The following is a 17,990-nucleotide window of genomic DNA, read 5'->3' on the forward strand; positions in this document are numbered from 1 at the left end:
TATTTATATATATATATATATTTAGATTTCATTAAATCTATACCATTCATAATAAATCTTACGTGATCTAAATTTCATGGTCTAAAAAATCTATACATAATTAATCGAAAGACTAAAAGTAAGAATAACCCGTACGTTGAATTATGTTATAATTCCCATATTCTGCACTCTTATTCAATTTCCCCTTTTATGCTGCTTTCCATTATTCCTTCATTACTTCACATTTTCCGTTTGAAATTAATTAAAACGATTTGTATGCTATGCATGTATAATCACGTAACAAATGTTAAATAATAATAAAACAACGTAAAAGGGAAAAGTTGTTAAAAGTAGAATGCACAATATGAAAATTCGATTGTAATTGATGCTCGACATGAAGTAGTTTGCATTATATTAGATACACACATAATGTTCAAGAGACAATGTCAATCGCAGATATTATTCAATGTGGGTGTAAGTGTGTGTATATATATACACGCCAATAATTTGTATACACAATGATAGTGCTTAGCTCTTGAAAATCGTAATCGCTACAACTATAACGTCGCGACATTATATATGTTAATATATCGTATCTTTATAATTACAACATATCTTTGAGCAATCTTGCTGCACACATTGCCGTACAAGATTACGATATTTTACATTCTCTTTTCAGTGTGTGTGTACCAGTGAATCGAATTCTTCAACTCAATGATTTTTTGATTACATTAATATTTGACTTGTGTTCAATTACCTATATGATGTATTCCAATCACGCGCATAAATCAAAGATGAGAATTAATACCTTTTACAACACACATCTACATTTTTTCTCTTTTTTGAAATCATTTACAAAACACTTTCTATATATTTAATTTATAATTTATCGTCGCATTATTTTTTAATATATTAGGCGTATGTTATTTTATATAATCACGTTCTTTTTTTATCCATGTTAACGCACCGTATTTTCATGGTACGCGCAAAATAGTTACTCGAAAGAGTCAACGAGTCCAAGTTAATTAACTCCGGTTAACTATGCTGGCCTTTTCTAGATTATACTACCGATTATAACGCACACAGAGAAAGAGAAGAGGAAAAGAATTTATAGTTAGCCGGAGTTACATAACATTCTGACCGAGCTTGGGTATGTTGGAAATGTGTGTACCCGTACATACGTATTGCACGGATTCTCTCGCGTAATTCTGTGATCTTTTTCTTATAATAACAAGTATACGTGCGTATGCCTTGATAATAAATTGACGAACCATGAATGTTCAAAATGTTTTGTTCGAGAAAACTATTTCGCGCTTTCGGATTTTTCTTGTCGAGCCACAAGTTCGCTTCGTTTCACATTTTGGAGCAATAAAAAATGTCATTTTTATTGGCGCTATATAAACTGTCAACATTTATTGTCGATATTCCATTAGTGGCAATTATTAATGATCTGAACATATACAGTTGAAAATCAACTAAATACGTCAGAAAGACTCCACGACAGGCATGTCACAAGTTCCTGTCAGACTCCTTTGGGCATTTAGAATTTACAGGACGAAGCTTACATAGCATCTATAAAATTAACATAACACAAGAATTTAAAAGATAAAATACATCTTATACATTAGAACGTTTTTTGGATAACTTTAAAATGTCTTTTTGATGTTTGTCTTGTCTTTTGATGTTTAAATAAACAGATTCCCTCTTAGGACTCTTGTGAAAACTATAAATTGAGAATATTCTTAATATATTGGTCCAGTATTTTGAGTCTATTACATTCACATATGTTTCTGCAAAATTATTGTAAATGACACGTACTAAGATAAAACAATAGCATTTTATATATTAGATATAACGAAAAGGATATATTACAAGAGAGATATATATATATATTTATATTTCTTAGATTACAAATTTATATTATAATTTATTATCTTAGATTATAAATTTATTTCATATCGTAAGTTTTTAAAGAAAACAAAACAAATGTGAGCTCAATGAAGTCGTACAAGAGTACATTTAACAATTATACATATGTGCGTGATTAGTAATACATATGAAAGAATGCGTGTACCGACAAGAAACATTGATAGTTTAAGAACCATTTTAAAGAGAAACGAATCGTGCGCCCGCCAAATTGACATAATACACAAAATATTGACTTAATGTAACTTTCTTTAAAAATCTGCAAGATCTCAAACTTCTGCTCTTGATTTTGCTGATTTTTATTATTATAGCATTATATACATGAAATACGATACGTCTGATTTTTACACAAGCTGACCATTTTTATCCATATGATCTTTTTCTCTTCTATAATTCCTTAATCTTGTAGAGAATGATATAGCAACGTATATGTATTTTTTTCTTTTTAGTTATACAATTACGGAGAGAATTCGAACTACATCATAACAGACTAAAAACTATGCTCACGCATTATTGTAACTTCACTAGCACTCGTGACAAATTTTTCTTCTTACAAGTGCGTTTCGAGATCACGGATGTAATCGACTTTTTTTTCTTTCGTGTTTTTCAGATAAAGTATTCGTCGATTGATTTGTAATGCAAACGTAATTTGCGAATGTAATAAACATAATGGCTACAAACATAACAATAGCAGAATACATAATCGTCTGTATAGCTTATAAAAGTTCAGAAGCTAAAATATAGCACAAGGAAATTTGATTAATTAATAAGAAAAGCTTAAATTCAACAATTATTTTCGACAGCATAAAAATTCTAAGCATCTCAAAGAGATATATTTAAACGGACGTATTTGATGTATAAGAAACATCGCGTGTGCGAGTTTTATGCTCTTATAAATTTTTCAAACAATATGCTATTGAGACCATAGTATAACAATAATAATTAGTATACACATATATATATATATATATATATATATATTATATATATATATATATATCAATAATTATTATTATACACATATACACCTACAATTTAAATACCACGGATTCTATTTGCAACAATATGATACCGATTTCAATCCCACATAAAAATACAATAGCAACACACGGAAAAATATAAAATTCAACTCTGATAAATATATAGCGCCATTCAATAATAATAAAACTCGAACGAAAATGTTGCTTGGTTGGCCAAATTCATCGAGATATTACGTCTGCAGGTGTCAATTAAAAAATAACGGTACATTTTTAGAAAATTTTGAAAAATTATACCAATCGCAATCTTTAGCTGTTCGCGAAAATAAATGTTTCGCGACACCTGCATGCCGATTACTCGATCGAAGATACAGAGAAGCACACATCGAAGGTTTATTATAATTTATAAAAAAAAAATATGGCCGTTTTTATACGAATTACATCTTTGTGATTGCCATGGTATTTTTCATTCTGCCGGCTGACTTTTTTGTAAAGTCATATCGAGCAATGTAAACGAATGAGAGCGAGTTACTTAATTCCGTGCTCCTAATTTGTACAACTCGATGATCTCAAGATAAAATTATTAGTTTTTTGTTAAAAATATGTTCGATTTATATAAAATTTTATTTATATTTATTATATATATATTTATATATATATATATATATTTATACAAAATTTTTTTATTTATATGTATATGAAAGTCGATTATTGAATTTCTAGAATTAGGAGCGAGATCTTTTTGAAGACGTCGTCCGAAAGAAGTCGCAACAGGTCGCCGACATGTTTCAGAACAAAATTATTGTCCGAGACGATTAACATCATTCATAAACGAATAATAGCTACTTCTGACTATTGTCTTTTTTTTCGTTCGCATTGCTCAATAACAAATATTTCATAATTTATTTAACACGATATATAGAGCGTTCATAATTGTTTGCAACGCGCTGCCTGTTCCGATTTTTTCGTCTTGCTCGATTTCACAATAAATACTTCTTGTTTCGAAGACTATCGATATTTAACATACGATGAAAAACATGCATTGTGCAGGCGTGTGCTCGAAATTAATGAATCAAGAATACCGTGATCGTGTACGACATACATACACATTATTAGACTGTTAATTATTTGAAAAACTTACTCGTCCGACATTCATAAATATATATAACATATTTCGTACACTATATGTGTATATGTATGCATGTGTGTACGTATATATGTATTGTATATGTGTATATATCTTACAGTTAATATGTACTCATTTTGACCAGGCGATTAAGACCAACAGACATAATTTAAGTTTATACTTTCAGCGCGCGGCCAAGTTTGACAACTCGCCGACTTTCGCCATTTCGCAGTATCCTCTCACTCCTTAACAAGTACCTATCCACTTAGATTTATGATCCCTTAATCAATTAATTATTATCGACCGCGCTTTTCAAAACTTATCTACAATCGCCTCGTTTTCTCTTTACTTAACAAACTCTCGCTCTTCCTCCAAGTCCTTTCTTTTAGAATTTCGAAAGTCGTTACTCACGCGTTCAACCTTATTGTTTGTAAACCTCAAATACGCGCGGACGAAGCGCCAGGCACTTGTAGATACAGAAAATTTATATAATAAGTTTTCTCTCGAACGGTGGGATCTTTGAGGTTTGTCAATGCATCGATATTATATGTTCGCGGAATTGCAAATCACTATAAACATTAGTAAAACTTAACTGATTGTGAGATGTGTCCAGTGCACAACAGTAGTCAACTTTACTTTTCTTTAAAAATTTAAATCTACAATTATAGAAATATATAAATAAAATCTACAATTATAGAAATCACCACATATATATAAATATACTTAAAAAAATCTTAAAATTAAAAAAAAATATATTTTACATAATTTTTCTATATTATTAAAATGTTTTTTTTTAAATAAAATTTTTTAAATATTGTAAACTTGTACAAATATATTTAATCTTTTTCAAATTTTTAAAAGAATGCGTCAATCGTTGTTGCATTGAACCCTCCAAGAAATTTTCTATCTTTCTTTTCAGTCTTACAAATTTCAGTTATTTTTGACTAATGTTTACAGAAAATATCTCATGAACAATAAATCACTTTTGTTATAAGCATAATGGGCATTTCTTTTGCTTTTAACTCGAAAAGAGAGAGCTATGAAATATTAGCGATTCAATTAGAATATCAGACTTAGAATAGGATGTTAATCCACGACATATATCGCGTTTGAATCTACATATTTATCGATATCCAATGTTAATATTTATGCAATTCCTTTTATTATATTTACTCTAAAATTCTTTAATTCATATTATTCTCGTAAACATTTTGTTTCAAATTTGATTTATACTTATACATAGTTGATACATTAAATTTACTGCAACTTCTCTGAAGACACACGATTGTAAATTCTTTATAACGTTGTCAGAAAATACTTGATTCATTCGAGGAACTAAACAACACAGCACGATTACATTGAAAAAGTCATTCTCTATATTTCTCTATATTTCATAATAAATAAACTCTTCAGATATTTTGATTTTAATATTAATACATATTCACGAAATATATATAACTTAAAAAATATTATATATACTGTAATGTCAAATAATGCAATAATGTATTAAAATTTACTATTGCATTTCAATGTAAAAAATGTGAAGTCTTTTAAACAACGAATGTACATACCGGCAGTTTTGATATAATTTCGTTATGTGTATTTTATTTCGACTATAATAAAAAGTCGTATTTGAACAGATTCAACTTTCGTCATTATCTAAAGCAGAATTTCGAATCGACGATGATAATTCTGTCGTGGATTAACACATTGATTGATATGATTATAATAGAAACGTCAAACATTCATTGAATGTAACTTTAACGAAAAAAAATACCGTTAATGCCCCCATTGTTGTCTTCTTGACGGAACAATGTGAGAGATCTATCATTTATCTCTGTTTTTGTCGTACAGGTCTCTTAAAAATACAACACTATTAGCTATTTCATTAGAGAATCGATCCACAGAATTAGATATAATCGTCGAATGATTTCTTTTCATTTTTTTCTTAACGCTAATTCAACATTATAGTCGAGTACACACGTAATAGAAGAGAGAAGAAAAATGCGTAGCCGCCAGATTTAGACACTCGAAATTCGGCATTAAATTCATCCCCCTTCTTCATCGTCAACAAAACGACTTAATTTACATAAAGCGTTACTTTTCGTTAAATTACTAATTCCAGTCATTCCTGCGTCACGTTATGTCTTATTATATTTCCACTCGCCGTGTTCATATTTCAGGCATGAGACAGGCTTTCTCTTCCGAGTAACTCTCATAGCATACTCGTGTAGCTTGCGTACTTATAACAGCACATACACTTAGAAATTAAAGACAAAACTATACCTAACATTAATGTCGTTCCCTGTCGTCACGTTAAAACGCTATTATTGATCGTTTCATCCATTGAACGCTGACATTCTTAAAGCTGATACTTTGAAACTTATGCATTCCGCACACGCCTTAAATAGTAAGCAAATTTACAGTTTATAATAAAGCCGCTAATATTTTCGAAAAGTCAAAATTTAGCGAGAAAGCTTGAAGATTTCAGTATTTCTACTTTTGATACGCATGTCTCCCATACGCTAACAAAATAAAGATGTGAAAAATGGAAATATTCTTATATATTTAGTGTGTACATCATAAAATATATATATATATGTGTGTGTGTGTATAGATAATTTTATATTAATGTGTATACATCTATTTCTTATATAAATCTAAATAATCCATCCACATCATGCATACATGAGACGGAATAGCTTCACAAAATATTACATTTTTTTAGAGCACACAACATAAGTTTTAAGATATTGCAAAAAAATTAATTATACGATTGTGATTTAGTTACTTATTATTTATACGCATATTCGTGCATAAATATGTGGTTTTTTTACCATAAGCTTAGGAGACTATTGATGGCGAATCTTGGAAAAGTAGATATACTCTTGACTTTTCATAAGATAAAAATAAGAGAAATAATAACATGTAGAAATATTTGTAGAGTAATTTTACTATAATCTTGTGTGTGTGTGTGTGTGTATGTGTATGTGTGTGCGTGGGTATATGTATGTGTGTATATATATATATATATATATATGTAGATATACAAATATAAATTATTTACCTTACATTAAACTTTACATCTCATAATAGTTGCGTGCTATGAAATTATACCCAACTTTTTTTCTAGATTTTACTTCCTTATTTCAATTATTCCGTTTTCACTTGATTTTTTTATATACTTTAATTTTATACACTTTAAGAAGAATTTGAATGTACATGTATATTAATCATTAGTTGCAATTTTTCTAATAACTCTGGAGTTGATTTATTCCCGGCAAAGACTTTCACAAAGGCTTAATTACCATTTTTCAATATCAAAAATTAACAACTTTTAGCAAATCAAGCTGCAAAAGAGTCTAAATAAATAAAAACATTTTTAAAATGGATTTTAAAATTTGGTAAAAAGTTAATCAAAAACAGTTATAAAGCTGCAACAGTTAATAGCTTCTAGCTAATTATTCTCATTAAGAAATATCGATCTTATAATCGTCGAGCAATTTACGGCTAAGAGAAAATGTAAAATACTTGAAACACTGACATTTTGCACATAGCGCAATACAACCTTATTTCATGCAAATCAAGGTTTACAAAAATGTAACGTCATTTTTAAATTGCCGAAAAAAAAGATCATTTACGAATAAATCATTGAAATGTGTATTTACAAATGAGGACTAGTCTCGTTTTTTATATTCTCGGTTTTTTTCTAGTCCTGTTTTTGTTCAGGCGTAGGAAAAATATCGAGTCGAATTTCTTGCTTTCAAAGGAACGAGAAAATAAAAACACAACATCAGAATATCATGCAATCGGTCGCATAACAGTTTTTGAATGCGCCCGCATTCATAAGGATATTTTATGATATGCGACTTACAGATTTTCTTTCATTTTCCTTGCGAACACGAAGTTAGGTTGTGAACTATATCAATTAATTTTTTAAACGAGAAGATATGCTTTTTAATCTTACAGAGAAATTTAACAACTGAATGTAATGATTTCATATACCATTAGTATACTTTGATTCTGTATATGAAAAAATTTATTGAATTAATAAATTTTGCGGTTCTAATAAATCTGATCTCATTTTGGTATTCACTGGGACATCGATTATATTATTATAGCAGCTTCTTATTTGCCTTAAAATCTAATTTGCATTGTCTACAGTTTATCTTAGAGTCTAACAACATTCATCCATTCGTACGTTACTTTACCAGTCGTACTCAAATACGATTGATAAAGTATCGATTCCTATATTTTGTTGTCGCTCATTCACATTTGGTACCTGTGTGTATCTTCAACAACGCGAATAAATAATCTTTTCCTTTTTTTGTTTTATTTTTCTTCTTATTTAATATTTTTCCAATATTTTATTAATCCCATCAATTGTCCTGACTATATTATCCGAACTATGCCTACGCTTATGTCATTTCGAAACAGGTTTAGCTAGATAATAATAAAAGCAGTTATATAACTATCAGCGCAGATGTGTTCGAAAAGAAGTAACACTTTACTTAAAAACCATGAATTCTAGATATTCGTTACAACTGTGGCTGCGTCTAGTACGGGCCGAGAATATAGAACTTTTAATTTTAAGTTCCACATGCGTTACTTTAACAACTAGAATAAATATTACTAATAGATCAAGGTCCTCGTTCCATACTTTCCGATATAATATTAACATTATATCCTTTATAAATCTAACATTAGAATCATTAATACAGTCAAAGATAGCATTTCCGTTTCTTTTGCATGTATTAAAATCGGTGGTTCGACAAAATAATTTTTCAAGAATATTCTCTCTCAGTAAAAGCATTATTATTAATACTGATTTATAAACTGTCATAATCATAGTTGATTGGGATTCGATTCCTCTACGCTAGCATTTATGTATAAATTATACAAAAAAAAATCTTGAGATATATATTAATGATTCTAACAATACATAATAATTTAACGCGGTGAATTATTGATATATGGTGAATTATTAATTATATATAATCGTATATTACGATTTCTGTTCATATATTAATAAGATTTTTTTTTCGATTTATTAATATATGATCCTATCCCATAAATTGGATTATACATGTTACTTCCAAGGCTTTGCTCTTATTTTATTTTTAATTATTAATAATTATTGTTCCAAAAGATTATTGAAATAGGTTTGCACAAAAATTATGATTATTAGAGTAAAAATATGAAATCCCTAATGTTTGGCATTATCAAGCAAACAGATAATTATTCTCTTAAAACTGATAAAAGGTTTTACTCGTATAATACTCTTACAGCTAATCTTGGTTTTCACAATCCTCTCTTTTTAAAGCAATATCTAATCCTATTAATTACTAATTCATCTTTACGTTTGCATAGTTTCACATTACATCAACGCAATATCGCGATTTATTATTTTTTATTCCAAAGTTTTCTTGCACATTCTGTGAAAAGACCTTGTTATCGGCCCATATTTAATGCCATATAAATTCGGCTTATTCATAGCCATTATTCTTTTATCTGAATAGATAACACCCCGGCTTATCTCGGACACTAGATGTCCGTTTACTTTCATTCCAGATACGCATTTAACACAGATAAAGTTGTATACATCCTTAGAATTACATTCTAGCTGTATCTCCTAGTTCAGTAGTGTCATTAATAGTTGTAAGCATAGATTATGAGCTGTGTACAATGTGCAGACGATAACGCGTTTTAATGAGAAATTAAATGAAAGGCGAATAAAATATACATTCTAACAATTAGTAGCATTAAAATGATACCATATTCGATAAATTATGCTAAATTTGAGTCCTAAAGCTTAAAGTGTCCATTTGAGAGAATAACTCTCGGAAATATAAAGAGAGTAAAAGAATAACTCTCTGCATTACTTTTCAATAACATATTATATAGTCATATATATATATATACACACATACATATATATGACTATCGAAAATAACTTTCGAGTGTTTTTTTTTTTTCAAATAGACATTCAAAGCAGTTTAAAATTATGACGGAAGTCACATAAATAGCGCGAGTTTTCTATGTAACATTTCTCGGCGAGTTTTACTACATAATTGTCTTTATGTACAAAGATTATGTCCTTTCTTATCCACTAAGCTACTTAGACGAAGTATACACACAAATTGGTGTTATTTCATCGGTTTTCTTGAGAATACTCCAGGATTATTTTTAAAATAATTTTGCGAGTGATTTAAAACTTTAAAAGTGCGTCTCGTATAAAAGATAGCGGCATTGTGATTCTGCAGATATGACGTAATGTAACTCACAATCCTAAAGATATTATCATCATTATCAACCGACTGTTTACTTTTTATTATGTCAATCTCTGCAGCATGATTAGAGATCTAGAATTTACAGAATTTATACAAGAATGGAGTTATATATACTCCTCGAAATAAAAACTATACACACATACAACAGGATAACAGTCTCGCAAATAGCGATTTATACAATCATGATTTTGGTTCTTTTGTTCTTTCCCTTTGTTTTGCACACAAATGCTAGGGAAAACTCGTTCCCTGAAAAAATAAGCGTAATATGCCGCACTAATTTCATTGTGAAATTGTTTAAATCGAAAAGTGCCATTATTTATCTCGATAGTACAACAAAAATCCATATTTGGCTTAAATTAATCCGTTATTAGTTTAAGAGGTCACATTCAATCACCTCCACAATCTAATCTAACTTAATTTCCATTAAAAAAAAAAAAAAAAAAACAAAAGAAAAAGTTTTTTTTAGCTTACTTTCAATCTACTTTTGCAAATGGCTTTGTTTTTACCATTGCAAAATAGCTTAGCCTGATTTAGAAATTGCGCGCGCATTAATTAAAAGCACCCTCATAAAAACTTACTCTATACAAAGTTCATAAAATCAATCAAGAACTCACTCTCCTTATGTACAAATGTAAACATACAATCTATGTCATGCATACAAAAGAAAGCTATCATATAAATTTGATTAAAAAAAATAAAAAAAAAAAAAAAGAGAAAAAAAGAAAGCAGAAAGTACAGAAAGTTGACCATTCAATCGCTCTAACTGTTAAATAGTCCAGGAGTTTGTGAGGCGACGCACTATAGTTGCGCTGCGACTGTTCCTGGCTGTCCGATGAAGCTCCCTCGTCGGTTTCACTTGTCACAGAGACGCAATTACATATATACAGTCATTCTCACAAAGATAAGCAAGACTGAATCTGTATATTTCGATCCAAAAAAACGGAATTATGCAAAATACATAACTCGTTTCGTAGCGGCATGAACCGTGATTGCTCGTGCCATCGCACCCGGTGTCCTGTCTTCGCTACAACCCGACTGATGAGAACCTTCTCCACTATAAAAAAAAAAATGGATATTATATGTCTCGCGAAGTAACGCACAATTCTGCTACGTATCTTTTATCATATGACAAACACACCTATCGTGTTCTTTCTCGACCAAATGGTATCTGGCTCGGAACGCTACGAGATGGGCATAATATGCCGGTGCTGGTATACTGACAGATCTTGTACATCTGACATAAGTATGACACAGTTGGTATGTGAGACATTGTAATTCGTCACTTTCAAAGTTATTATCGTCCCAAAGTACATGATAATGTGATGGTCTCGATGTGCCCTGAAACGATAGCGACAAGTATTTATAGAAATGCACACGATGTAACAATTGAGTATGCTTTTGCCTAAAGATTGCTAAGTTACCTGAATACCCTGGTGACTGCAGAGATAAAAGTCAAATTCCGTTGGATGAGTTATGCACACATCGACAGTTGTCCCCGCCGGAATATTTCCACTTTTCCCACTTTGTTCCTTCTTGTCTGCGCAGAACAGACGCGTGTGATGCCTCTTCTGTACCACGATAAATGTTATGCCGGGTTTATAATCGATCTCGAGCTTAAGACATGCCTCACGAATGGCAGTTAATTCATGTTGTAAAACGGTGAGAAACTGTCCTTCGGAAACGCCATCGCGGTACAGAATTATTCTAAGCGGCTTATATCCGCCCGTACTCTTATAAAACATTAGAAGCAATTCCCTTAAAAAAACAAAAAAATATCGTTAGATGATACATTTAACAGAGCAAAAAAATAAGAAGCAAACATGAATGGCAAAACTAAGATAAATGTGATAAATAATATAACTATTAATCATCACTTCTTGATATTGATGTAATGTTCATTAAACTAGTAATTATATTACTTTTAATAGTTTCATGTGACAATTATTATAAAATTCAGGAAAAAATTGTCATAAAAAAATTCTATATCACATTTACTGAACACAATTAAAAATTTACATATTTAAAGCTCATATTTACTAAATGTTTTGTTGTAAAATTTCATAAATTAATTCAAATTGCTTACCTAACCATCGAACTGAGTTCCTGAATAATCTCTTGTCTATGCTGTTGGACCCTAACTGTCGCTGCATATCGAGATGGGTGGGCATCCATGCTGCCCACTACAGCGGCTATGCTGGGTTTCTTGTTATCTCCCGCCGGCGGGTGAGTTACGTCAGCTCCAAGAAATATAACTGGTTCGTTAAACACTTTCGGTCTTATGCTAGGTACTAGAATGCTATTGATGCCTCCTAATTTGACATTTATTTTAAGACAGAGATTGGATAATGTCTGCGGCGATGTCTTATTAACATTTTTCGCTTGTACACATTGAGTCGCCATGCCTAATAATGTATCTCCTACTCTTTTCACTTCAGCTAAAAAAGAAATAGAAAACAAATTATTTCGGTTTAATACATTACAAAAATTGTATAGAATTAAATAGAAATTATATAGAATTGTTCTTAAATCACTTGAAAACATACATGAATAATATCTGTCTGAGATATTCTAATTTATATAGTCTGAGATATTCTAATTTATATAGTCTGAGATATTCTAATTTATATAGTCTGAGATATTCTAATTTATATAGTCTGAAATATTCTAATTTATATAGCATATATAGTTACCATATACAGGAGTTTTGCCAGGTAGTACAACACAAACTAGCTGCAATTGCGAAAAAGTCGATTTCAAGTATCTAAACATGGGTTCGACTTGATCCGGTCCAGTAGCATATTTACAAAAACATGGTTGCCCAATAATGGGCATGCCAGCATCATTACTAATTTTCTGGAGTTGCGTTGTGAATAAACGTAACGCATCTTCGCGTACTGTTCTTTGTGGTGCAAAACAAGCAATTGCCCACACCCTAATCTCGACTCCAGTAAAGAACTGCTTGCCACGCATATCCCACACGCCTTGATTAGGCATTGCCTGCTGCTTTGTCTTTAGGGAAAGAGATCTTTATGTTATTGAGCGTTTAAGCGAATTGTTTATATAATACATAATTATCCTAGTAGATGTGCATCAGCGTTTCCATACATAAATATTTTTTTTCATAGATTTTATTCGCAATCGATTTTATTCATAATCGATTTTAAAAGCAACATAGATAAAAACTTCTACGATTCTAAATCTAGTAGAAAAGGTAATTTATATATAATCAAGATTATTACTACTGTATGGAACAAATACTGATGACATCAAACTTTCGCAAGTGATATCAGACTGCAAATGTAACATCAGTTACATTTGTAAACCGTAAGCTATGATTCTCTACCACTATAGGAGAAAAGCTGTATATCTTTGTCATATCTATTATTTATAATTTATCATGATAGCAATTAAAGTTTAAATACTTGTTACACTAACAGCCCAGATATCAAATCAACCAGGTCTAGAATCCATGCATTCATTTGACAACTTTTGGCCACGTGTATAAATATTTATTCTTATTACTAAATACATATTTTAGCAATGTATACTATTATATCGCGATATAAATTAAATTAAGAAATATATAAATGTAAATGCTACTATGTTACAAGATGATAAACGAATATTGAATATATGTCAAAATCATAAATAAGTAACATAAAAGTGTTTTATATTCATCATAACTTTCTAACACAGCTTTACTTTATAGATTATATATATAAAATGTAGAAAATAAACTTTTCGTCGAACACACACATTCAATGCTATACAAAAAGATTATTTGCTTGCTAAAAATAATTAAAATTATTAGCCCTTGCAAATGTGTGATTCGACTAGACCTGACTGATTTAGTTGGAAGTTTCTCACCTGTCCACTGAGGGAACTTACGCGCCCTCCGTACTGCAGTTTGGGCGGAGGTAATACACGACCCCTGACTTCCATCATACTATTTGATATAGTCAATCCAAATTCTTGTACATAAGAATCATTGTTAAAGTCAGCCCTTCTAACTAAATTGTTAATCTCCCGTTCGCGATCTGGTGCGGAACGCGCTGTAGCTTTGATCATGGTCGAGGTCTGCATATCAGTTAACTTCTTAATGCAGCGTTGTCCAGCAACAATATTGCAAACCTATATTACAAATAATCGTACGTCGCTTTATATTGTCTATAATGAAATATTATGCTAAGTTAAAAGTTTGCACACAAACCTCAAGCGGCAAATACGTATGTTTATGTTCTTGGCCGACTTGCAAGCAAGGAAGATGTGGATGGCGCAACTTCATTTTGTACTTATCTAAGAAATATTTGGCAACTGTACATTCGACTGTCTGTCCATTTTCCAGTTGCAATGGAAATCTGCAAGTTAACAATAATTACAATATTGTACATTTCTATTGTTTTGTTCTGACGATATTATCATTTTAATATATCCTTACGATTGCATTTGAGCTGGTTTACGTGTAACATTGCACACTCTATACTTTCGCTTCATAGCTCCGCAGTGAGTTATTTCAATCTTGAGACCCTTGATTTCTTTGGTAAATTTCACTCTTTGAGAATCTGTCAATGGTTTTCTTTGTTCGTTGATATCTCGGATATCCAATACTTCGCACATAAATTCTATAACCGGCTGCGCTTTATAGAAGGCAGTGGCAGAGACTAGAAATATATACAGATAAGTAACAAAAGTCATAAAGATATATTACGAGGTAAACATTTTTTTTCCATGCATTTACCATCAATATTTAACATCATTTTCCATTGCGATGGTCTCACTGATTGATGGAATCCAAACCACACTTCCCTGCCTCCGCCTAATGGATGATAGTATCCTTCTGGTGTACTAAAGAACGATCTACCTACTGGAGTGTATGTCATAGATGGTAAATGCCTCATTACGACATCTAAAGCGAGAACAGCATCATATGGAATTTGTCTAGTTCTTCCCTCTAGAGCCTCTTCTAAAGCAAATAGCGAAACCTGCGCCAACCATTTTATGACAACACGGAAAACTCTATCTTTACCCTCACCAGGCAGTGTGACCTGAAAAGACAATTATATAGTAATTGTAAATATCATGCAACACAGTTTAAACTTTACAATAATAATAACTCACTTCTAATTCTACTTTATCATGCCCGATAGGCAAGGGGTCCCTTGTGTACAAGTTATTTCTGCCATCAAACACAGGCTTACGAGATTGAAATATTTTAGTATATGCATGAACCATAGTTTCTACAATTTCCCTATTAACTTTCCGAGGACATTTATCAGGTTGTATGCTAATGTCATAATGATGAACATAGCCACGTGGCATACTAATTTGGAAGTGGTTAGCTCGCAAACCAATCGGTCTGCCTTCTCGTCCTATGTTTGGTCTTCGAGGGCACGTAAACACTAGACAAAAGTAATAATAATTATATATCATATAAAATTAACTTTTCATTAATTTTTTAGTTTAAATTAAAGTTTAGAATTAAATAAAGTTATAAAATGTATTACTTACTTGGCAGTTCCGTAGGTTGAGGAGGAGTGTGTGCCTGTTGTGCGGGAACAAGCCCCATATTGCTGGGAGCTGCGACACTACTTGCCGCTACTCCCGCTGCTGTCCCAACAGAACCACCACTTGTTGAAGGTCCAGGTTGAGGGGCTGCAAAAATATGTAAAATAATAGAAAATATTTCTCAAAAAAACAGTGTGTCAGTTATGTATACTTTGTCTGTATTTATGTGGAATAATGTTACATACTTGAACTTTGCATCTTTTATTTCTCTTTGTGTACTCTGGGATGCTCAGTTTATTATAATCAGATCGTACAGCAACGAATATCTATGCGCAATCATAATAATCCACAAGGTATAGCACACATTAAGTAGGTAATTATTATTGTATTAATGAATTTAATATTAAATCAATAAGAAATTTTTTAAGTCAAATTTAAGAAGATTACAATATCTTACAGTTCTTTTTTTACATATAACATCAGTGATTGTAACAAAATGCAAAAAAAATATCTCTAGACATATTTAACAAGATAATTAACAAAATATTCTTTCTCAATAACACTTTCATATCTTAAAAACAAATGATATGCTGAATTCAATATGCAGATAAATTGTCAAGCATGTAAACATTATATAATACTGTCATATCATAGCTAAAAACAACAAAAAATAAAGAAATATTACTAGATATTAAATAAATAATAGAAATATTAGAGCACGCTAAGTTATATTATTCTCAACTAAATGTATATTAAATCAACAATTATCGTATGTATTTTCTTTTATCGTACATTTTTTATTCTGCTATGATACCCAATATTTATATGCTTGATAGTTTATAATCAGATATTGCAACCTTTCTGCATATAATTATAATTTAGAAAAAATTAATCAATTCATGATTGCAAAACTCATATTAAAAAAAATTTCTGTTACAAGTCTGAAAAAAAAAAAAAATAAATAAATAAATAAATACTATCAATATTCCATTAATCAATTTTATTTTTAAGTGTATGTCAAATTTTCTATACATTGTCATTAATATACATCTCTTTCTCTATGTAATAATTTTTTAGAATTAGATAAATTGTACAAATTCTAAATGAATAATATGCTAAAAACACTTTGCCATTTTGAGTAAATCTTATACAACTTATGGTAATAAAGATAGTTTATACTTTCTATAACAGATTACAATAATGCTTTAAATATTCATTTCAAACTTTAAATATTTTAGTTTACCAAAACTTGTGTAACAGATTACAATTTGCATTGCTATTAAAATTTAACAAATGATATCAAATCATCGTATAATATATTATAGTTTCATAAGTTTTATCCTTGAAATATATAGACTATTTTTCAAATAATTCAACATATGCTTAAAAAAAAAAAAAAAAAAGTGCTTTCGATAAGCAAACTTTCTAACACAAGACAATCTTTTCCTGATACATGACTAATGCAAGATATATGACACACACATAATCATATAGTCAATTTGCCTAAATACAAGATTAATTTTCTATCTATGTCATAAATTTGAAAATAACTCTGAAAAGGAATGCCACGGAAAATGAGCAATTTCTCAACAGACTGAAAGACTATAAAGTCTATTCTACTCAGGTTCACTTAGGCCTAAAGATTCGATTCTTTTCTTTGTGTGTAATAGACAAGATGATAATTTAGAAAGAGACAGCAAGTAGTCAGACTAGGATTAGCTAGCGCGTGAAAGAACTGTGAATCGAATCGCGGGTGAATGACGACACGCGTGCCTGTTGAACGAGGTTCATCCGAGGTCATTGAGCGAATCATCCGTGGAGGATCACGCACGGGCGTCGCGAGTCCCTCCCCTCTCGCAAGGTTTTTTTTTTTTTTTTTTTCAGAGACGGCCGAGATAGACGATAGACAGTCGAAGGATCAGATAAAAGAGCACCAAGAGAGGGACACCATGACGGCCGAGCGAGCGCGAGCGAAGATATCCGCAAGCTAGGTCGCTCGCGATCACACTAGCTCGCGGATGTCAGAGGGACGTTGAACGTGTTTATGGGGGTTTTCGCGGCCACCCCGGACGGGTTCGACGACGCAGAGACACTCACGTTGTCCTGCGGGGTACATATTTGCTGCCGTCGAGTGTAAAAGACCAGATAACCACTAATAAATAAGTAAAAAATTCAACACAAGACCCC

The 17,990-nt window shown here is 31.0% G+C and overlaps 1 protein-coding gene across 1 annotated transcript in view; it reads right to left on the minus strand.

Moving 5' to 3' along the window:
• Ago1 (protein argonaute-1) overlaps positions 1-17,990 on the minus strand; it is a 29,342-nt gene continuing 11,352 nt past the window's right edge. Inside the window, exons 5-15 of the mRNA XM_072886913.1 lie at positions 15,807-15,950; positions 15,417-15,697; positions 15,037-15,343; positions 14,737-14,959; positions 14,509-14,656; positions 14,166-14,429; positions 12,989-13,307; positions 12,382-12,733; positions 11,720-12,053; positions 11,437-11,636; positions 1-11,352 (exon numbers count right to left, since the gene is read on the minus strand). Of these exons, the coding sequence (XP_072743014.1) occupies positions 11,244-11,352; positions 11,437-11,636; positions 11,720-12,053; positions 12,382-12,733; positions 12,989-13,307; positions 14,166-14,429; positions 14,509-14,656; positions 14,737-14,959; positions 15,037-15,343; positions 15,417-15,697; positions 15,807-15,950 (2,681 nt within the window). The 3' untranslated portion in view covers positions 1-11,243. The remainder of the gene's footprint in view (positions 11,353-11,436; positions 11,637-11,719; positions 12,054-12,381; positions 12,734-12,988; positions 13,308-14,165; positions 14,430-14,508; positions 14,657-14,736; positions 14,960-15,036; positions 15,344-15,416; positions 15,698-15,806; positions 15,951-17,990) is intronic.

Source organism: Anoplolepis gracilipes, chromosome 2, assembly GCF_047496725.1.
Source record: "Anoplolepis gracilipes chromosome 2, ASM4749672v1, whole genome shotgun sequence".
Lineage (NCBI taxonomy): Eukaryota > Metazoa > Arthropoda > Insecta > Hymenoptera > Formicidae > Anoplolepis > Anoplolepis gracilipes.